At 45.9% G+C, this 16,633-nt stretch overlaps 1 protein-coding gene across 6 annotated transcripts in view; it reads left to right on the top strand.

The window, feature by feature from the left end:
• Nucleotides 1-754: 754 nt before the first annotated feature.
• Bicc1 (BicC family RNA binding protein 1) overlaps nucleotides 755-16,633 on the top strand; it is a 218,760-nt gene continuing 202,881 nt past the window's right edge. For 3 of the 6 annotated variants that reach the window (XM_038342819.2, XM_038342818.2, XM_038342820.2), the window contains exon 1: nucleotides 1,202-1,404. In XM_038342819.2, the coding sequence (XP_038198747.1) occupies nucleotides 1,215-1,404 (190 nt within the window). In that variant the 5' untranslated portion in view covers nucleotides 1,202-1,214. Of the gene's footprint in view, nucleotides 772-1,201; nucleotides 1,405-1,739; nucleotides 1,801-16,633 lie in introns of those variants that run through there. The other 3 variants (XM_038342823.2, XM_038342822.2, XM_038342825.2) reach the window with 3 other exon arrangements.

Raw genomic sequence — 16,633 nt, 5'->3', positions numbered from 1 at the left:
CATACCGGGCCTTGTCCTCTGAGCCCCACACTCAGCTCTGAGAGTGCCCTGGTCCGGAAGTCAGGATCAGAAGTTGCAGGCCTTCATCTATGGGCAGCCTAGGACAGAGAGGAGCTCTCAGCCTGCTCAGAGGACCAGGTAGTTAGCTCTGATTCCGGGTAGGGATAGATGCTTCAGGTTGGTGAAACTACTGTCATCAAGGGCAGAAATTAACAAATTCAGAGAAGGGTACATCTTCCCATCCCTATCTCCTCCTCGAAAATACAAAGGAGCTGTAGAAGAGAGGTCCCTTTACTGCTCATTACTGCTCATCTTTGCACCGAGCTTGCTCTGGCAAGGTGAAGGGCGCTTTGAATTCGGATGGTTAGGTGCAGGAATTGTCAGTCGGGTCTGCTCTGATGTCTGCAAAAGTTGAACGTCTCCCTTTTCACTATTACCATTCACATGACACTTATGGGACCGGCTCAGGGTGTTCCGTGGGTGTGTGGATAGGAGTGGACTTTCGAGTGCACTTCTTGAGGGCTTCAGCGTCACGCTGGGCTTTAACTTGGTCGAGTCTAAGTCTGGAGTATCCCGAGTATGGACAGAGATGAAATCCAGGTGTAGGGACAGAAAAAATGAGAGTAAGTGATGCAGGTGTGGCTAAGCAAGCTTGCGTGCCTGGCGGGCACGCGGGAACTTTGAACTTGAACTTGGCTTTGCAGGAGGACACAGGAATCTGAGTTCATCGAGGGATGGACTGACTCTACGGGAAAGCACAGAAAAGTGGCAGTAAGTGAAGAGGACGCCTGCGGGCACCCGGGGAGCGCCGGGCTCGAACTTGGTGAGGGTGTCCGAGAGCCCGAGGGTCCGCGCAAGGGGCAGGCTTTCCGGGCGGGGCCGCGCGGCGTGTGGACGTGGTGCGTGTGAGAGGGCGCGGGCTGATCGCTCCCGCCCGTCGCTCCCGTGGGCTGGCCCGGCCAATGAGCGCGCGAGGCGGCGGGGCCAGCGGCGGCCGGAGGCGCGGGCTGCGCTCTGCGCTTGGAGCGGGCGCTGCAGGCGGGGGCGCGGGCCGGGGCGCAGCACGGCGCGGTGGGGCGGGGGCGGCGCCCGAGGCGGGGATGCGCAGGGCTTCCCGCGGTCACGGCGGCAGCGGGGGCACGAGCTAGCGCCGGGGCGCGCCGAGCCAGAACGGCCCGGGCCGGGGCGGCGGCAGCCCGAGCGCCGCTCGCACCATGGCCGCGCAGGGCGAGCCGGGCTACCTGGCGGCGCAGTCGGACCCCGGCTCCAACAGCGAGCGCAGCACCGACTCGCCAGTGGCCGGCTCCGAGGACGATCTGGTGGCCGCGGCGCCCCTGCACAGTCCCGAGTGGAGCGAGGAGCGCTTCCGCGTGGACAGGAAGAAACTCGAGGCCATGCTCCAAGGTAGGCATGCCCCTGCTCCCGATCTCCTCTTAGGGGGCCCACGTCGCGCCCAGTCCGCGCACGGGACATCCCCCACCCCCACTCTGCCAGCTCGCCGGGACTAGAGGCCCAAGTTTGTCCTGCCGCCCCCAAGTTGACATTCGTACTTCGGAGATGCCAGCTGCAGCTGGGACATCTGGGCCGTGGCATCCCCACGCGCTGGGACCGCCCAGTGTGACGGACTCTGCCCGGCTTCTTGTAGCCAGGAGTCCCGGCTACCCCTGCCGCGTCTTTTCCCTCCCCTCGTCAGTATCCGCTTCCTCCAGCTAGGGCCTGGTCTGGTCGCCTGGAAAAGCGCTGCAGATGTCAAGGCTTCAGCTGGGAGCCCCCGCCCCCACGCTGGAGGCTGGAGCTGGAGTAAGTCACCCAGGCGTGGGGATCCGTGTCCTGGCAGTGCGAGGATAGCATGTGTCAGGGGAGCCGGGCTCCTAAAAGACATCTTGAGTTACATTGAGTTCATAAACTTCTCCCTTGCAGCTGTGGGAGTCTGACTTTGCTTTCATAATTTGGGGATTTTTTTTTCCAGTTTTATTTTATTTTATTTTTAACTCTTTAGAGTTTCTAGGACTTTCCCAGAAAAAAACAAAAAACAAAACTTTTTTTGCTACAGTGGATTGACTGGAAACAAATTCTGATTTATCACGTTAGCGGGAGTGGTAACAAGTCCAAGGTCATTTTGACCTTTAAAATTTTCACTCCCAGCCTACCTGTGGTCACCTGTGTGGCTCACCTCCCACATCCAAAGTCAGAGATGAGGTAGCTGGGCTGAGCATTCATTTTAAGACTTGTGAAGAGAACTGGTCTCTGGTCTCAGGAAGGGAGACTGGTGAGGATCCGGTAGCTCTCATCCTTCATCTTGGAAGGCTCGGGAGGTCTACAGACTCACTTTTATGGCTGTCCGCGTGACTTATTTTGACTTTATCAGTCAATGTATCGCAGTATGGAAGCGAGTTATTCCTCCCTGGAAATGCAGTGGCTTTTCAGAACAATTAAGAGGGTTATTTTAAGAGAGAACAACATGTTTTCCCAAACAATAACTTGGTGGAAATAGGGATCAGGAGTGCTTGGCAGGCCTTTCTGGAAGGGCTGAGAACTCTCCCTTTTTGCTTATTTGTATTGGTAAACATTCCGAATGTCATGTCTCGGGCTCATTTTCCCTTAAATTATGTAACTTCGTAAGAAAGTAATGGATTTGAAAATTGAAGCCGGGTTACATTTCAGTAATTTTCATGATGCTTTCTTATTAGTTCCACAATTTTGCCTAGCTTTGGAGTAGCAAACAAAATGTTGCAATTACGTTGCAGAAGCATTGTACGATTGTTTGTATTGAACCTTAAGATCCCAGGCTGATCCATTTCAACCACTTTCCGACTTAGTTGAGTTGGAAACAGGATGAGTTGTTAACTCAGAAGAACAGGGTGGTATCATCCTTATTGGGTACCCTGTGCAAATACTGACAGGGATGCCAGTTTCTGGGAAGTCCACTTGTAAAACCTGAGTTCCCCCAGGGGATTTCTTTTTCAGTGAACTTTCATTTTGAAGTTAATGAAATATGGGCAGGACGTTTTGAAAACCCAAAGTGTTACCCATCTTTTAGGCATGCCATCCTGACAGCAGAAGGCCTAAGTCCCTTTTAAGTGGTCAAATGTTTAGACGTAAATGAATTATCCACTTATTTTCCATTCATTTTCAAAAGTTACCTACAAATACCTTACCTTGTTGGCAAAGTAATCCTCGAAGTGAGCTGAGGATAGAGCCCAGTGCACAGAACACTATGGTATTTTATTACTCCTACCCACACGGCCTCAGATTCCACAGAACCATCACATTTCGTGAACCAGAGGTGATCTTGTGTTTAATTGCTTTATGCTATAGCAGGTATGAGCCCAGAGTTGCTCAGACTTGCATTCAAATCCCTGTGTGATCTTTTGTTTATGGTTTTTTTTTTGTTTTTTTTTGAGACAGGATTTCTCTGTGTATCTCTGTCTGTCCCGGAACTCACTCTGTAGACCATGCTGGCCTTCAACTCACAGAGATCCACCTGCCTCTGCTTCCCCGAGTGCTGGGATTAAAGGCGTGCACCACCACCACCCAGCTCCCTGTAATCTTAATCAAGCTCCTGGGCCTCTCTTGGCCCTCAGTTTCCCCACCTGTAACATATAGAGGTTGATTTTTTTTTTTAAAGAACCTTTGGTTTTGTGGGAAGGGAAACATTTGATGCTTAAGAAGAAAGCCTTGCTGCAGTGTTGGTAATAATGCAGCATTGCCTCATGGGTCCAACTCATTTCAGTTTGCGATCTATCTGGCAAATAGTTGGGGAACAGTGCATTTTCAGGATCAGAGATGGAAAAGTAAAATAAGTTAAAAACCAAAATCTGGCAAAAAAATACAACATAAAAAAGAAAAAGAGAGGCATTTTCAGATGGAAACATTTCCTTTGGAAAGGACCACGTAGGGAGAGGTTGCATTTGTTTGTGTTTCTGGTGATTGTGAATTATTGACTTGCCATTTCCCCTCCCACAATAGCCTTAAAAAGTATATGGGATTTTCCATTTTAAAAGAGAGTAAGTTACGTTGTTGGCCTTAAGTCTTCAGAGTGTAAATTGGTGATTATCATGCCTGGAATTTGCTTTTAGAGAGACTGTCCTGGGGGCAAGTTAATCTTTAATAGGTCGCATTTTTATTAGTAGAGAGAGTCTTCTACGCAATGGACCAAAAATTCACTGAGGTTAAAATGGGCAGTAGGGTAGTAGTCGGAGAAGTAAAATATCATTCTTGCATGATCGTGGAGTCTAATTGATATACATAAAAACCACTAGACCAAAATATAGGGAAAATTACTAGTTTTCCCCCCTCCTTTTTAAAAAACAACTACTTTGAAATAGCCATAAAGAATGTCTGGCATTTTTGTTGGTATCTTAATGACAATTATTGATCTTCTTGGTCAATGATTTTTTTTTTTTAACATGGGAATTTACTTTTGAGTTTAGTTTTTTTTTTTCTTCTTCCCATGAGCCTTGGGATGCATGCCATGTCCAGCATTATTTTAGTGGTAAGGAAACATCATATTCTGTTCTTCCACAGCTAGCCCTCAGCATTTTGGTAGACTTCACCAGGAGTCATTTAAGTCAGTTAGATGAGTTACCCTTTGTGAAAAGGAGGGTGACTCTGAGAGAGGCGGGGAGTCGCCACAAGTATCTGGGATCCAGTGGTGGTGCTTGCCAGAGGACGGTAGCAAAGATGGGACCCCCGGATGGATACATTCCTTCTGTCATCACCGAGCACAGGCGTTTTGCGTTTAACACAGACTGAGCATTCCCTGCCTAAGGTGGAGAGGCGAGAAGCAACACATTTTCAAGGTTGAGTCCCTCCCAAGCAGTTTCAGCAGAGAAGTCAAGGAGTGGGCTTTAGGGGCGTGACTTAGAAAGAAGAAGGATGTCTACTGAGCTTTCCCTCTAGGATAGGGAAGACTTCAGAAACCATGAGGGCTTTTCCAGGGCTGGAATGAGTTGGGATCCCTTACTGCCTGAGCAGGAGGACTGGCTACCAGTGCAGGCTAGCGGTCGAACACAGCAAACCTTACCCCATGGTTTGGTGACTAGGTATGGTTTCTTTCTGAGATATCGTTGTTGAGGTGGGATAAATATGAAGCAAAAATACTACAAGATGGAGAAGTTCGGGGAGTGAACAGAGCTTTCTAGCTAGCGCTTGATCGGGGCTAACAAATATTAACAAATCAAATGGCTTTATGAAGGACAGTGGGTCTGTGCCCAGAGCTTTGGGCCAGATCAAGATTTGTGCATTGCCATTGTGCTGCCTGGAGTGCTCGTGAGAGTTAGGAAGAACCTTGAACTGTGTGTAACAATTAGGACAGAAAGAAAAGGTACATATAAAATATCACCGTGGAGACTGGAGAAGTGGCTCAAGGGTTAGGAGCACTTGCTACTCTTCTAGAGCGCCTGAGTTCTGTTCCCAGCACCCACATCTGGCAGCTCACAATTGCCTGTAACTCCGGCGGCAGGGTTTCCGAATCTCTCTTCTGGTCTCACAGAGGTGCACACATGAATTAAAAAAAAAAAAAAAAAAAAAGAAAACGTAGAAAATGTCTCGGTGCTGTCTGCATAGGAAATGCTGAATGAATTATAGAAACAAGATTCATTTTAAGCCGCAGTATGGATAGTTGTAGAGTATGCATTCATATATTAAGAATGAAAGTCCCACGTTAGAGAATAAATATAATAAACCTCACAGCCATTTCAAGATTATCGCTGGCCCCCTAGTGGCTTGCAGGGTGGCGAGTAGTTTAGCCCTTGGTAGTGTTGTGTAGGAAATCTCTGATGGATGGGGCTGAGGAAGTAGAGGTCTCCTGATTGCTCTTGATTTGAGTAGTTTCTATTCTTGGAAAGGTATCCCCTCTTCTGCTAGTAACATTCTGTACTTTTTATTTATTTATTTATTTAATTTATTTATTATGTATACAATATTCTGTCTGTGTATGCCTGAAGGCCAGAAGAGGGCACCAGACCTCATTACAGATGGTTGTGAGCCACCATGTGGTTGCTGGGAATTGAACTCAGGACCTTTGGAGAGCAGGCAATGCTCTTAACCTCTGAGCTATCTCTCCAGCCCGAAACATTCTGTTCTTGAACCTCTCGTCACTGTGCGGAAAGAGTGTGAGTGTGTGTGTGTGTGTTTTCAGTGTAACAGCCCTGGCTGTCCTGGAACTCGCTTTGTAGACTAGGCTGGCCTCAAACTCACAGAGATTCACCTTCCTCTGCTTCCCAAGTGCTGGGATTAAAGGTGTGTGCCACCACTGCCCAACTTGGAAAGGGCATTTTTACAAGAAAATACTGTGCCTGGGCACGATCCATTTGCTTATCTTTGCAGAAGGGGCAGGGATAGTCTTACCTTATGGGGATGGAGAAAGAGAGACTGGGGCTGGGGAGGGAGAGAGGGAGAGGGCACAGGTTAAGAGCTGCTCTGTGGGGACCTGGGTTTGGTTCCTAGCAGCCTTGATGGTCAGCTCACAACTGCTTATTAACTCCATCTCCAGGGTATCTGATGACCTCTTCTGGCCTTCACGGGCATTGCACTCTTACGGTGTGCATATACATACATGCACATGTATACATACATTCAGTCAAAAAACACATTTAAGAAAAACTTTAAAAAATTCAAAACACAAGACCCCAAGCACTGGTAGGTCTCTTAATTAAAAATGCATGTGAATTTTTTTTTAGGGTCGGGAGTATTTGATTTATTTTGTAGTGAAAAACTTCCTTCAATTAAATTGGGAAGTTAGATAGGATGATCGTGATTCAGTCAGAGCAGGGTGCAAACGAAGCTAACTTGTAGCCTGATGTTGAAAGCACTTCAGAGGTCCCATAGCTTGTGGCGAAGTGCCCAGGTGCTCTCTCAGACCGTGCTGAACTAGGGTTCTATCTTGGCAACCTGAAGAGGCCTGGCGGGGGTGCCTACTTCACCAAATGGCATAGGATAAGCACTTTCAGCAATGTGTACATACTTAGTAAATCTTCTCTGTGAGATGTAAGGGTTTCTGGACAAGTTGATCATTAATACAGCCAAGCGTGAGAGTTCCTTGTATCAATGACTTTTGCAGGCAGGAATGTATTTGGCTGCAGCCAGGAGGAAAAACAACCTGGACGTTGGTTTGCACAAGGTGGGGTCATTTGATCCATGTCTCAGTGGATGAGCAAGGGCATCAAAGAGCTCAGCATCCTCCCTCTTCTCAGGGCATCACCAGCTCAGCCTGTGGCCTTTGCTTTGCTTTATGCTGTACTGTGGCATGCACCTGCCTGTAGCAGGTGCATCCGGGATTCATACAGGCCAAGTCCCACCTTTATGTGTGACAAAGAATACTGTCACCTGAAAGTTTGCCCATGCTCCTTTGGCCGCTGTTTCTTCAGGAGTCTTGGGGAGTGTGTCCTCATTTGTGAATGAAGTAGGCAGGCAAGAGTGCTGTCAGAGTGGACACTGAGTCAAAGCACAGATACAACCTGGGAAAAGCAAACCGTTACCCGGGTCAGGAGATTTTCGGACAGCATTTGTAACCCGGGACTGGAGTTCTTGGTGATGTCCTCAGAGTAATGCAGGTGTAAGCGACCATCCCACAGCGAAGATGCCTCTGTCTTCTGGAGGTGCTCTCATCTTCCCGCTCCTTCAACTTAAATGACCCAGGGTCCCTGGGTTCTGAAAGTGGCCTTTTCATGGCGCTGTGGATGGAGCCCCAACTTTGCAGATTCTGAACACACAACCTCCCTGATAAGTGTTCACCAATCCCTGAAGTGCTCATTTGTATTGCTATCATTTTGTCTCCAGTGTTCTCTCTCTCTCTCTCTCTCTCTCTCTCTCTCTCTCTCTCTCTCTCTCTCTCTTTAGTAAAAAAGACATGATACACAAATACTCACTTTTTAAAAATTTTGTACCGCTGTGTATCCTGTCTTCTTTCCTTCCAGCCTTCCCCTTTCTTTTGGAATATGTAGTTCCTATTTCCCTTCTTTCCCCGTCTCGCGAACTGCTCAGTCTAGCAGAGTCTGGCCAACAAAGGCAGCTCTTGCTCAGAAGATGCAGTCTTTCTGAGGTAGCTCGATAGGGTGAGCATCATATTGTGCCATGTCTCCGTTTGAAATTTCCCAGAATGAGCTAATGACAGCGTGCCGGTTGGCACATCTGATTTATGTCATTTACTCTAATAGATAAGAATGCACATTGATGAGAGCGACCATTTCCTGTCTCTTATGTAGAACGCTTGGTGAACTTCAGAGGACGAGGCATACTCCTCACACGCGTGTATAAAGGCTTTTGCAGTGTGCGCGGATATTTGGGGAGTGACTTTAGCTGTGTGGCTCTAAGTGCTAGCTCACTGAATGCTTATTCCTTTAGTGTGCTATCATTTAGCACAAATTAGCACAAGCTCCAAGATATGGGAAACCCTCAATAGGAATGCCCTGAGCACACTGCACGTTTACACGTCTGTACACCTTTTTGTTTTAAATGTTTAAAATAATCAGTTTTATTTATTGTGTATGTGTGCATGTGTGCGTGTGCACACATGAATAAGTTGTGGGAATTCAGACTTTGGATTCTCGTGCTTACTTAGCAAGTGCTTTCACCCACTGGGTCACTCCTCAGCCCTGTCTACACAACCTCTTCCTACTTGCTAACTCCTTGATAACTGTAGGTGCTGGTCTCATTTATTTATGGTAAATACTAAACCCTGTGCCCATGTATGAGGCTGGCTCCTGGAGAGACAACATTCACATTCTCAGTAAATGAGAGTCTTTGTGATGTGGTGAAGACACCACATATTACTCCGTACATTGAGTTGATCTTGGAGACCAATGCCATTGTTTCTATAGGGAGGTACTAAATCACAGGATTTGGAAAACCACCCGCTAATTTATCCCCTGATTTAAAATGCAAACACAAGCTTATTATAGAATACTTGAAAAGAATAGATAGACATACAAAATGAACACACAAATCTTATCATTAGGTCTAAGACTTACGAATCACCAGTGATTGTGTTTTGGAAGCCTTTTCCTGGTCTTTAAAAGATACACACATACAGCACACATTTTCAAAGCTGTCTGAAGTCCCTGCTGTATGTCACCTTGGTTGTTCACCCCTGGGAAGCAGGTGGCCCTGAGCTAACTAGGGAACTTACCCTGACTGACTTAAATTCCACAGTAAGACCATCCCTTCCCTCCTTGCTCTTTGCATTTTTATCATGGATGGTTTTTCTTTGTGAGATTCTCGAAGGACACAATCTCAGGTGTCTCTGTGATTCCCTTGATATGTCAGACTTGGTTGAAATATCACGATATTTAGAACTGTTCCACAGTGGCACGAGCCTAATCATGCTGCTAATCCACTCATCAGGGCTCTCAGATCCTGGCTGTGTGGCCTGCCACAAGCAAGTTACTTCTTTAAGACGTGGTATGCTAACCTCTAAAGTGGGTACAGAGTCTCTTCTATGCTGCGAGGATTAGATCCTGCGCGTGAGGTGTGTACAGCACCAGATGGAGCAGGGTCAAAGAGGCGGTAGTATTGAGTGTTCAACTCCAAGCACACTTTGCCTGAAAACCCTGTACAAGTCCTCTATTATTCTAATAGAGAAGTAAATCTTATTAGTAAAATTTTGGGGCACAGTATGATGGGTCTTTTTTGTCTCTCTTGCATTCTCCCATCTTTTATTTACGGTGGGCTTTCATTGTGAACCCAGGCTGGCCTCATACTCACCATCCTCCTGCCTCAGCCTTTCAAGTGCTGGGGTTATTGGCATGTGCCACCACGCTTGGCTGAGGCTTTTGGTCAATGTTTCAAAATTATTTTCTAGAAGAATTTTCAGGTTAGGAAGAAGAGAAGCAGGTTCATTGGCCACCTGCCCCTTGTACCCGTGACCCTGACAGGCTTGGCCCTTTTGACGTGACAGCTGGGAGATGTTAGGAGGCAGCAGGATGGCCAGTTCTGAGTGAGGGTTGTTTGGTTTTTATCACTAAAAAAATTTGAGCAATGTTCGCCTTATCTGATTAGTATGTCTTGAATCAGTATTTCTTAAAATATGTATACATCGAAATCCCGAGTTTGTTTTAAAAAGGAAACTTTTATCCTCGCTCAGAGTCCAGATTCTTCGTGTCTGGGGAGTGGGGGGGGGGGTGAGGGGCTCGTGCAGCTGCGATCTGTGTTTTGAAAGCATTGGGTGCAAGGCTAATGTAGGTGGTCCCAGGACCAAACTTTGAGAAACATTAGTAGGTGTTCAGAGATGGTTAAACACTTCCAGAGTCTTTTGAGTCTTGTCTCCTGGGTTCCCTGCTCCCCTGGGAGCTTGCCTCCTCATGAGGCCATCTCGAAAGCTTTGCTTCCAGGACTGTAGTTTGTATGGGTTGTGTACAGTGGCTTGTCAGAGGGCCTTGGAAGGAGCATGCATAGCTGTTTACGCGCCTGTGAAGGGGGACCTGCCTATACTGTTGTAATGTGATTCCGAATAAATTGAGTTTTCTTATGTGTTTTTAGTGAGTTGGTATACTAGCTACTAAGTATCTTATAAAAAGGTTTTAAAAACACATTTTTTTTGAGTGGGGGTTGGGGAAGCGGCTCAACTATTAAGTGTTTGTAGGGTCTGAGGTTGGCCCCCACCACCCACAAAACCTAGCTGGACGTCTTGGTGGCATGCACTTGGTCATAGAGAGGAGGTGGCAGGTGGATCTATGGGATTTTCCGACCTCATCTACCTGGCGAGTTCCAAGCCATCAAGAGAGAAAAAAATAAAAATATGATGATGATGATGATGATGATGATGATGATGGTGCCTGAGGAATGGCAGCTGAGGTTGGATGGCTGTCATACATGCGCGTACCACACACACACACACACACAACACACACACACACACACACACACACACACACACACTGCTCTGTCCTACACGCGTACACAGACACATGTACACATAACACAACAAGCAAAATACTTTTTATGGTAGAAGTTTAAAAAGCAATGACTGGTATCCAGGGTCTTGTGTATGCGAGGCTCCTTCTACCACAGAGACAAACCCCCACACTTTTTTTTTTTTTTTTGGTTTTTCGAGACAGGGTTTCTCTGCAGCTTTAGAGACTGTCCTGGAGCTAGCTCTTGTAGACTAGGCTGGTCTCGAACTCACAGAGATCCGCCTGCCTCTGCCTCCCGAGTGCTGGGATTAAAGGCGTGCGCCACCACCGCCCGGCTTACCCCCACACTTTTGAAGAGTACTTTAAGAAAAGACATATATTATATTCAAGGTCTTTATCCTAAGATCTGTCTCCACTTCTGGACTCGGATATGTTGATACATTGTTCACATAGTTTTTGTAGCTTTTCTTAGAGCCACTTTTCATCCATCCTTTCAATCTAACCTATTAGCTACTTATTGGTTGTCTTTCTAAATATATTTTAGAGATACAATTTTATGTTTGAATGAAAGAACATTTGGTTTAAAAAGTCATCTTTTGACTATAGACCATGTTGTAGTGACTATGATTATTTCATGGTTTGGGGAGAGCTATATTGTGAGGCCAAAGTTTTGAGGCCTGGACACTGAAGAAAGGGGGTGACCTTGAAAGGGGCAGCTTTTCTTGAGTGTTTACTGTGTGGGAGGCATGGTTCCCAGTGCCCTCTGCCTGTGTAGTCATTAACTGTGCTTCTGTGCCTGTTAACAACCCAGGGGACACAGATGCTACGGAGGCACGCATTTTCATACTCATTTGGACGCTGTCGATCATTTAAATTTAAAACCCTGCTTCCTTTTCGGAATGCCGAGTGAATCTGGATGCCACGATCCTCAAGGGTTGTTCTAGAGTATGGACTTCCCAGGTGGGGCAGCGACACACCACATCTGAGTTCAGGATGGCATGGCGCCATCCCCACAGGGCGAGGCAGCTTTTGAGTCCTGTGAAAATGCAGGGGGGTCCTGGTAGTGGACCCCGGTATGGGTGAGGATCTCAGTGGGAATGCAGGCCAGAGGCTCTGCCTTCTGCCGTCCTTGGTTAAGTTGTCTCTCCCTCCTTTGTGAGCTGGGGATAATGATGCCTCTCTTCAGGGCTGTGGTGAAGATTACACAATGATGTTTATAAAGCCGACTCACAATTGGTGCCCTGTGAATGGTCTGTGCTTTTTTTTTTTTTTTTTTTTTTTTTTTCAAAATGCATCTTCTATTTTACTCCAGCATCTAGCCCGGCACTGCGAAATGGCTGGGCTGTGTACCCAAAGGAATTGACCCACAGCGGGTTTGAATTAAAAAATGGCCCCATTTTTGGGCTTGTTGGGAGCTAACATTAACCTCATGAAATGGGACGTTAAACCCAGGGCTTGCACTTGGCCTTAAGAAGGACTTGACAGCTGTGCTTTATAAGAAGACAATCTACACACTTGCCATGCTCAGTCGAGGGAGTATAGAGAGTATTGTATTGGCAGTGACAGTAGGTGACCACGGCCTTTTGAATGAGGACATGCAAAGTCAACTCAAGTGAGGTGAATGCTGGGTAATTCATACATATTTCATCTGGGCCGGTGCTGAATTAAAATTTGTCACACTTGATAAAAAGTTGTAATTAATTGTAAGCATTGGACCTCATCTATTAGACTAACACATATCCATGTTTAAATATGGTTTAAATTTTATTTCTTTTTAGTTGCTCTGACTGGCTTTGGACTTTTGATCTTTTTTGCCTTAGTTTTTCAAGAGCTAGGATTACAGGCAGGCACCACCCTGGCTATCATAAACGTAATTTTAAAACCTGTCGGATGACATATTCCACCCCCTCTGAAAAGTGAGAAGTCTTTTATATTGGTTAGCTAAGTCTTTTTGAGGTGGAGAGAAATAACCCACTTCTCTTAGTACAGTGCTGGCCAGCAGTCAGATGCGTGTTCATGGCTCACTCTTGCCATAGACACTTTGCTTTGGACAAACTCTCAGGGCTCTTGGGTGGGAAGCCCCTCCAAAAATCCTTTAAGCTCCTGGATGCCAAGTCTTTTGCACAGTGTGTCCTGCAGAATCCCACCTATCCATTGAATCTCTGTCTGATTGGAACCTGAGTGGGTACCGTAGGCTCTGCTACCATCACTGGGCTCCATGGGTGATGTCGATAGGAATTGGCTGCTGTGTAGACCTCTCCTGGGATGATAGCTGGAGTGTTTCAGCATTGGAGGATCCAGTGCTTGGAAGAGAGCAGAACGGTTGTATGCCCTCTTTCTGGGCAGTCAGAGTGGCAGTGCTCTGAATCCTGTGGGCTGCCGGGCAGCTCATTTCAGGCTTTCTGTTGTAATTGAGTAAATGGTACCTGGCACCTGCCGGTGTTGGCACGCTGTGCTGCGTGACAGCGGACAGTGAGCTCTTCCATGTTGCATCTTCTCATCACATTTTCCTTCTCTTCTGCCAGTGAGTCCAGTTTCCTGCGACAGGGTTTGCATCCGGTGGCGGCTGTTCTGACGTTCTGTGGCCTAAGGACACCTGTGTGTCCAGATCTCAGCTGCTTTCAGAATTGTTTTTAATGAGTTACTGAGATTTGTGTAATGTTTTCTTCAGCCATCCCAGAAGACCACTGCTGTGTGCTTTGCTCTTTTCCCAGCTGGTCCTTTTTATTGGGTCCTTAGATTTTTGTTGTTGTTGCTGTTGTTAAAAGGGTCATATTACAGCAAGGCCAGTGATCTGACAAGATTCTTCTCATTCACTGGTTGATTATAGTGATTTAATTTGAAAAGCTAGAAATTGTGTTTGGTTTGAGAGGCACAGAAATACTCATATAAAGAAATGTCTGGCTGGACAGGGGTGGTGGTGCACGTGTTTAATCCCAGCACTCAGGGGGCTGGGGCAGGAGGATCCCTGCGAGTTTGAGACCAGCCTGGTCTACAGAGTGAGTTCCAAGACAGGCTCCAAAACTACAGAGAGGAACCCTGTCTCGAAAAACCATATCTCTCTTGGGGGAGGGGAGGGGAAGAAATGTCTGTTGTAGTACAAGTTTCTAAAAATCGATTTTTATTTATTTATTTTTAAAAGATTGATTTTGTTTTGTGCACATGAATGTTTTGTCTGCATATACGTCTGTGCACCATGTGTGCAGTGCCTGGGGAAGCCGGAAGAGTGCATTGGATCTCCTTGAACTGGAGTGAGACAGTTATCAGCTGCTACGTGGGTGCTGGGAATTAAACCCAGGTCCTCTGGAAGAGCAGTCAGTGCTCTTAATCACGGAGCAATCTTTCTAGCTCCCTTCTGCCGTGTGTATGTGTGTGATATACATGTTTGTGTGCGTGTATATATGTGCAGTGTATGGAGGCCTCAGAGGTTTGCATTGGTTGTCTTCCTCGGTCACTCACCACCTATTTTTTTGAAATGGGCTCTCTCTGCGAACCTGGAGCTCATTAATTTGATAGGCTGGCTCTTGAGCTTCAGAGGTCTGTGTCCCAGCAACCTCTCTGCAAGTGATGGTATATATGTTGGTTGTGAGGATATCATTTCAGGCCTTTTTGATGCCATGGCAGGCCAACTTATTGAGCTGTCTCCCCATCTCTCCAAGGAGTTTTAAAATTAAATTTGCTGATATGGGGAAACGGACCACAGAATTACTATAGGTCCGTGGAGTTTGTGTCACTGTTCCAGGGACTGATTTACAATTTAGGAAAATATCATTTGTAGTCATATTATTACAGAAATAAAAAGATTGGAGCAATAAGATGCTATCAGTGAGCGAGCATGGGGAATGTGTTATCTGATAATGTGATATTTGATCACATCAGAAATCTAGCATATAGCAATAAAACATCATAGAAATGGAAAACCGTCTCATCATAAGCCACTTGAGGGAGATGTAGCAGTTGCTCAGTAATTAAGAGCACTGCCACTCTTGGAGAGGACCCAGGTTCTGTTCTTATAACCCACGTGACAGCTCACAATTATCTGCAGCTCTAGTTCCAGGGCTCTGACACCCTCTTCTGGCTTTGATGGGCAGTGCACTTTCTATATAAATGGATGGATAACCCAGAGACTGAAAATGGAAGCATGGGAAAAGGTATTCCATGGTGGTAGTGACAGAAGAGAACAAAGCGGCCACCTATGTGCCAGCTAAAACCGGTCCAAGACAAAGAACTGTATAATTCTTTCTATATTTTATGTAATAATACGAGGGGCTGTCTGCCTCTGCACGGTATACAGCTGAAATGTGTGTACACAAACCTAACACCAGATGCTGAGCTACATAGAGCAGATGCTTGCCTTATCAAGGAAGACACAGCCAGTGACATGGCCGTAGGAGGTTTCCATACTTCACGTTTGGTAACTAGGTTGAACAAGGAAGTGGAGGTCTTGGATGTAATCGACATATTGTACCAGAGAATCTCGGAGAAAGCATTATTCTGTCATGACAACTGATTTTTCTCAAGTACACAAGGAGCCTGCTCCAGGATCGAGCATGCTGTTGTATACCACAGGACTGTCCTTAGCAGACTTGGGGAGTAGGATAGTCCTGACAGTTGTCTTTTCTACAGTTGAAGGAAACTGGAGACCAACAGGACAAGAAACGCTGTAAGAGCCACAAATATATGGCAGAGAACAAACCCTCTCGCAGGACCGGTGTTTCAAATGAGAGACCACAAAGGAAATTAGAAGGTATCTTGAGGAAAATTGAAATGAAAATCGTATACCAGGAATGCCTGCGTTCCAGGAAAGCTAGCAGGAGGGAACTTTAGTGTCATCTATACGGACAAAGAACATAGACCTAGATTGGCAGACGGACTGATAGCCGGGGAGCGAGAAAAAGAAAAATCAAATCAAAACAAAACAAGAACAGCAGCAAAATGAAAACAAAAAACTAAAATCCCAAAACAAAAAAAAACCCAACCCATCAAGGGACAACCGCAGCAAGCAGCCACATACACACAACTACACACACACACACACACACACACACACAGACACACACACACAGACACACACACACACACACACACGCCCAAAGCCCTAAAAACAACAACAAAAAAACCCAACCCACCAAGGGACAACCGCAGCAAGCAGCCACACACACACACACACACACACACACACACACGCGCGCGCGCCCAAAGCCTTAAAAACAACAACAAAAGTCCCCCAAACAAAAGAGCACCATGAATTCAATAAAGCCGGTGAGAAGAAGCAAGAAAAGAAAGATCAGAGCATAAACAAATGAAACAGATAATAGAAAACTAAAGATCAAAATGAGCAAATATTTGTTTTTTTGAACACAGTAAAGTTTTAAAAAGTGTGTTAGCTACCTTTAGAAAAAAGAAATCCATGAGAAAAATCCGATGTATGAGAAGAGACATTACAACAGATACAACAGAAATAAAAGGGTTACGTAATAGGGCACCGTAAAGAGTCATGCACCTTGAAGACTGTAGAAATCTGTTATCTCCCAAGACAGATTTATGAAAAATACACTATTCAAACAGATCTAATAAAGAGATTAAATTAGGAATAAAAAATATACTCCCGACAGAGAAAACCCCAAAGAGAACTGGCTTCACAGAGTTAAGGTTCCAGAAATTTTATTGGCATTGACCTTAAATTCATTTTAAAAAAAATCAATGAAAAAGAAGCATTTCCAAACTTATTCTGGTAGAAAACCTCATTGGGAGACCTGAATGAAGCAATGATAATGCAG

This window comes from Arvicola amphibius, chromosome 9, assembly GCF_903992535.2.
Source record: "Arvicola amphibius chromosome 9, mArvAmp1.2, whole genome shotgun sequence".
NCBI lineage: Eukaryota > Metazoa > Chordata > Mammalia > Rodentia > Cricetidae > Arvicola > Arvicola amphibius.
The sequence above is the reverse complement of the archived record's forward strand: the minus strand, read 5'-3'. Positions and strand labels throughout refer to the sequence as shown.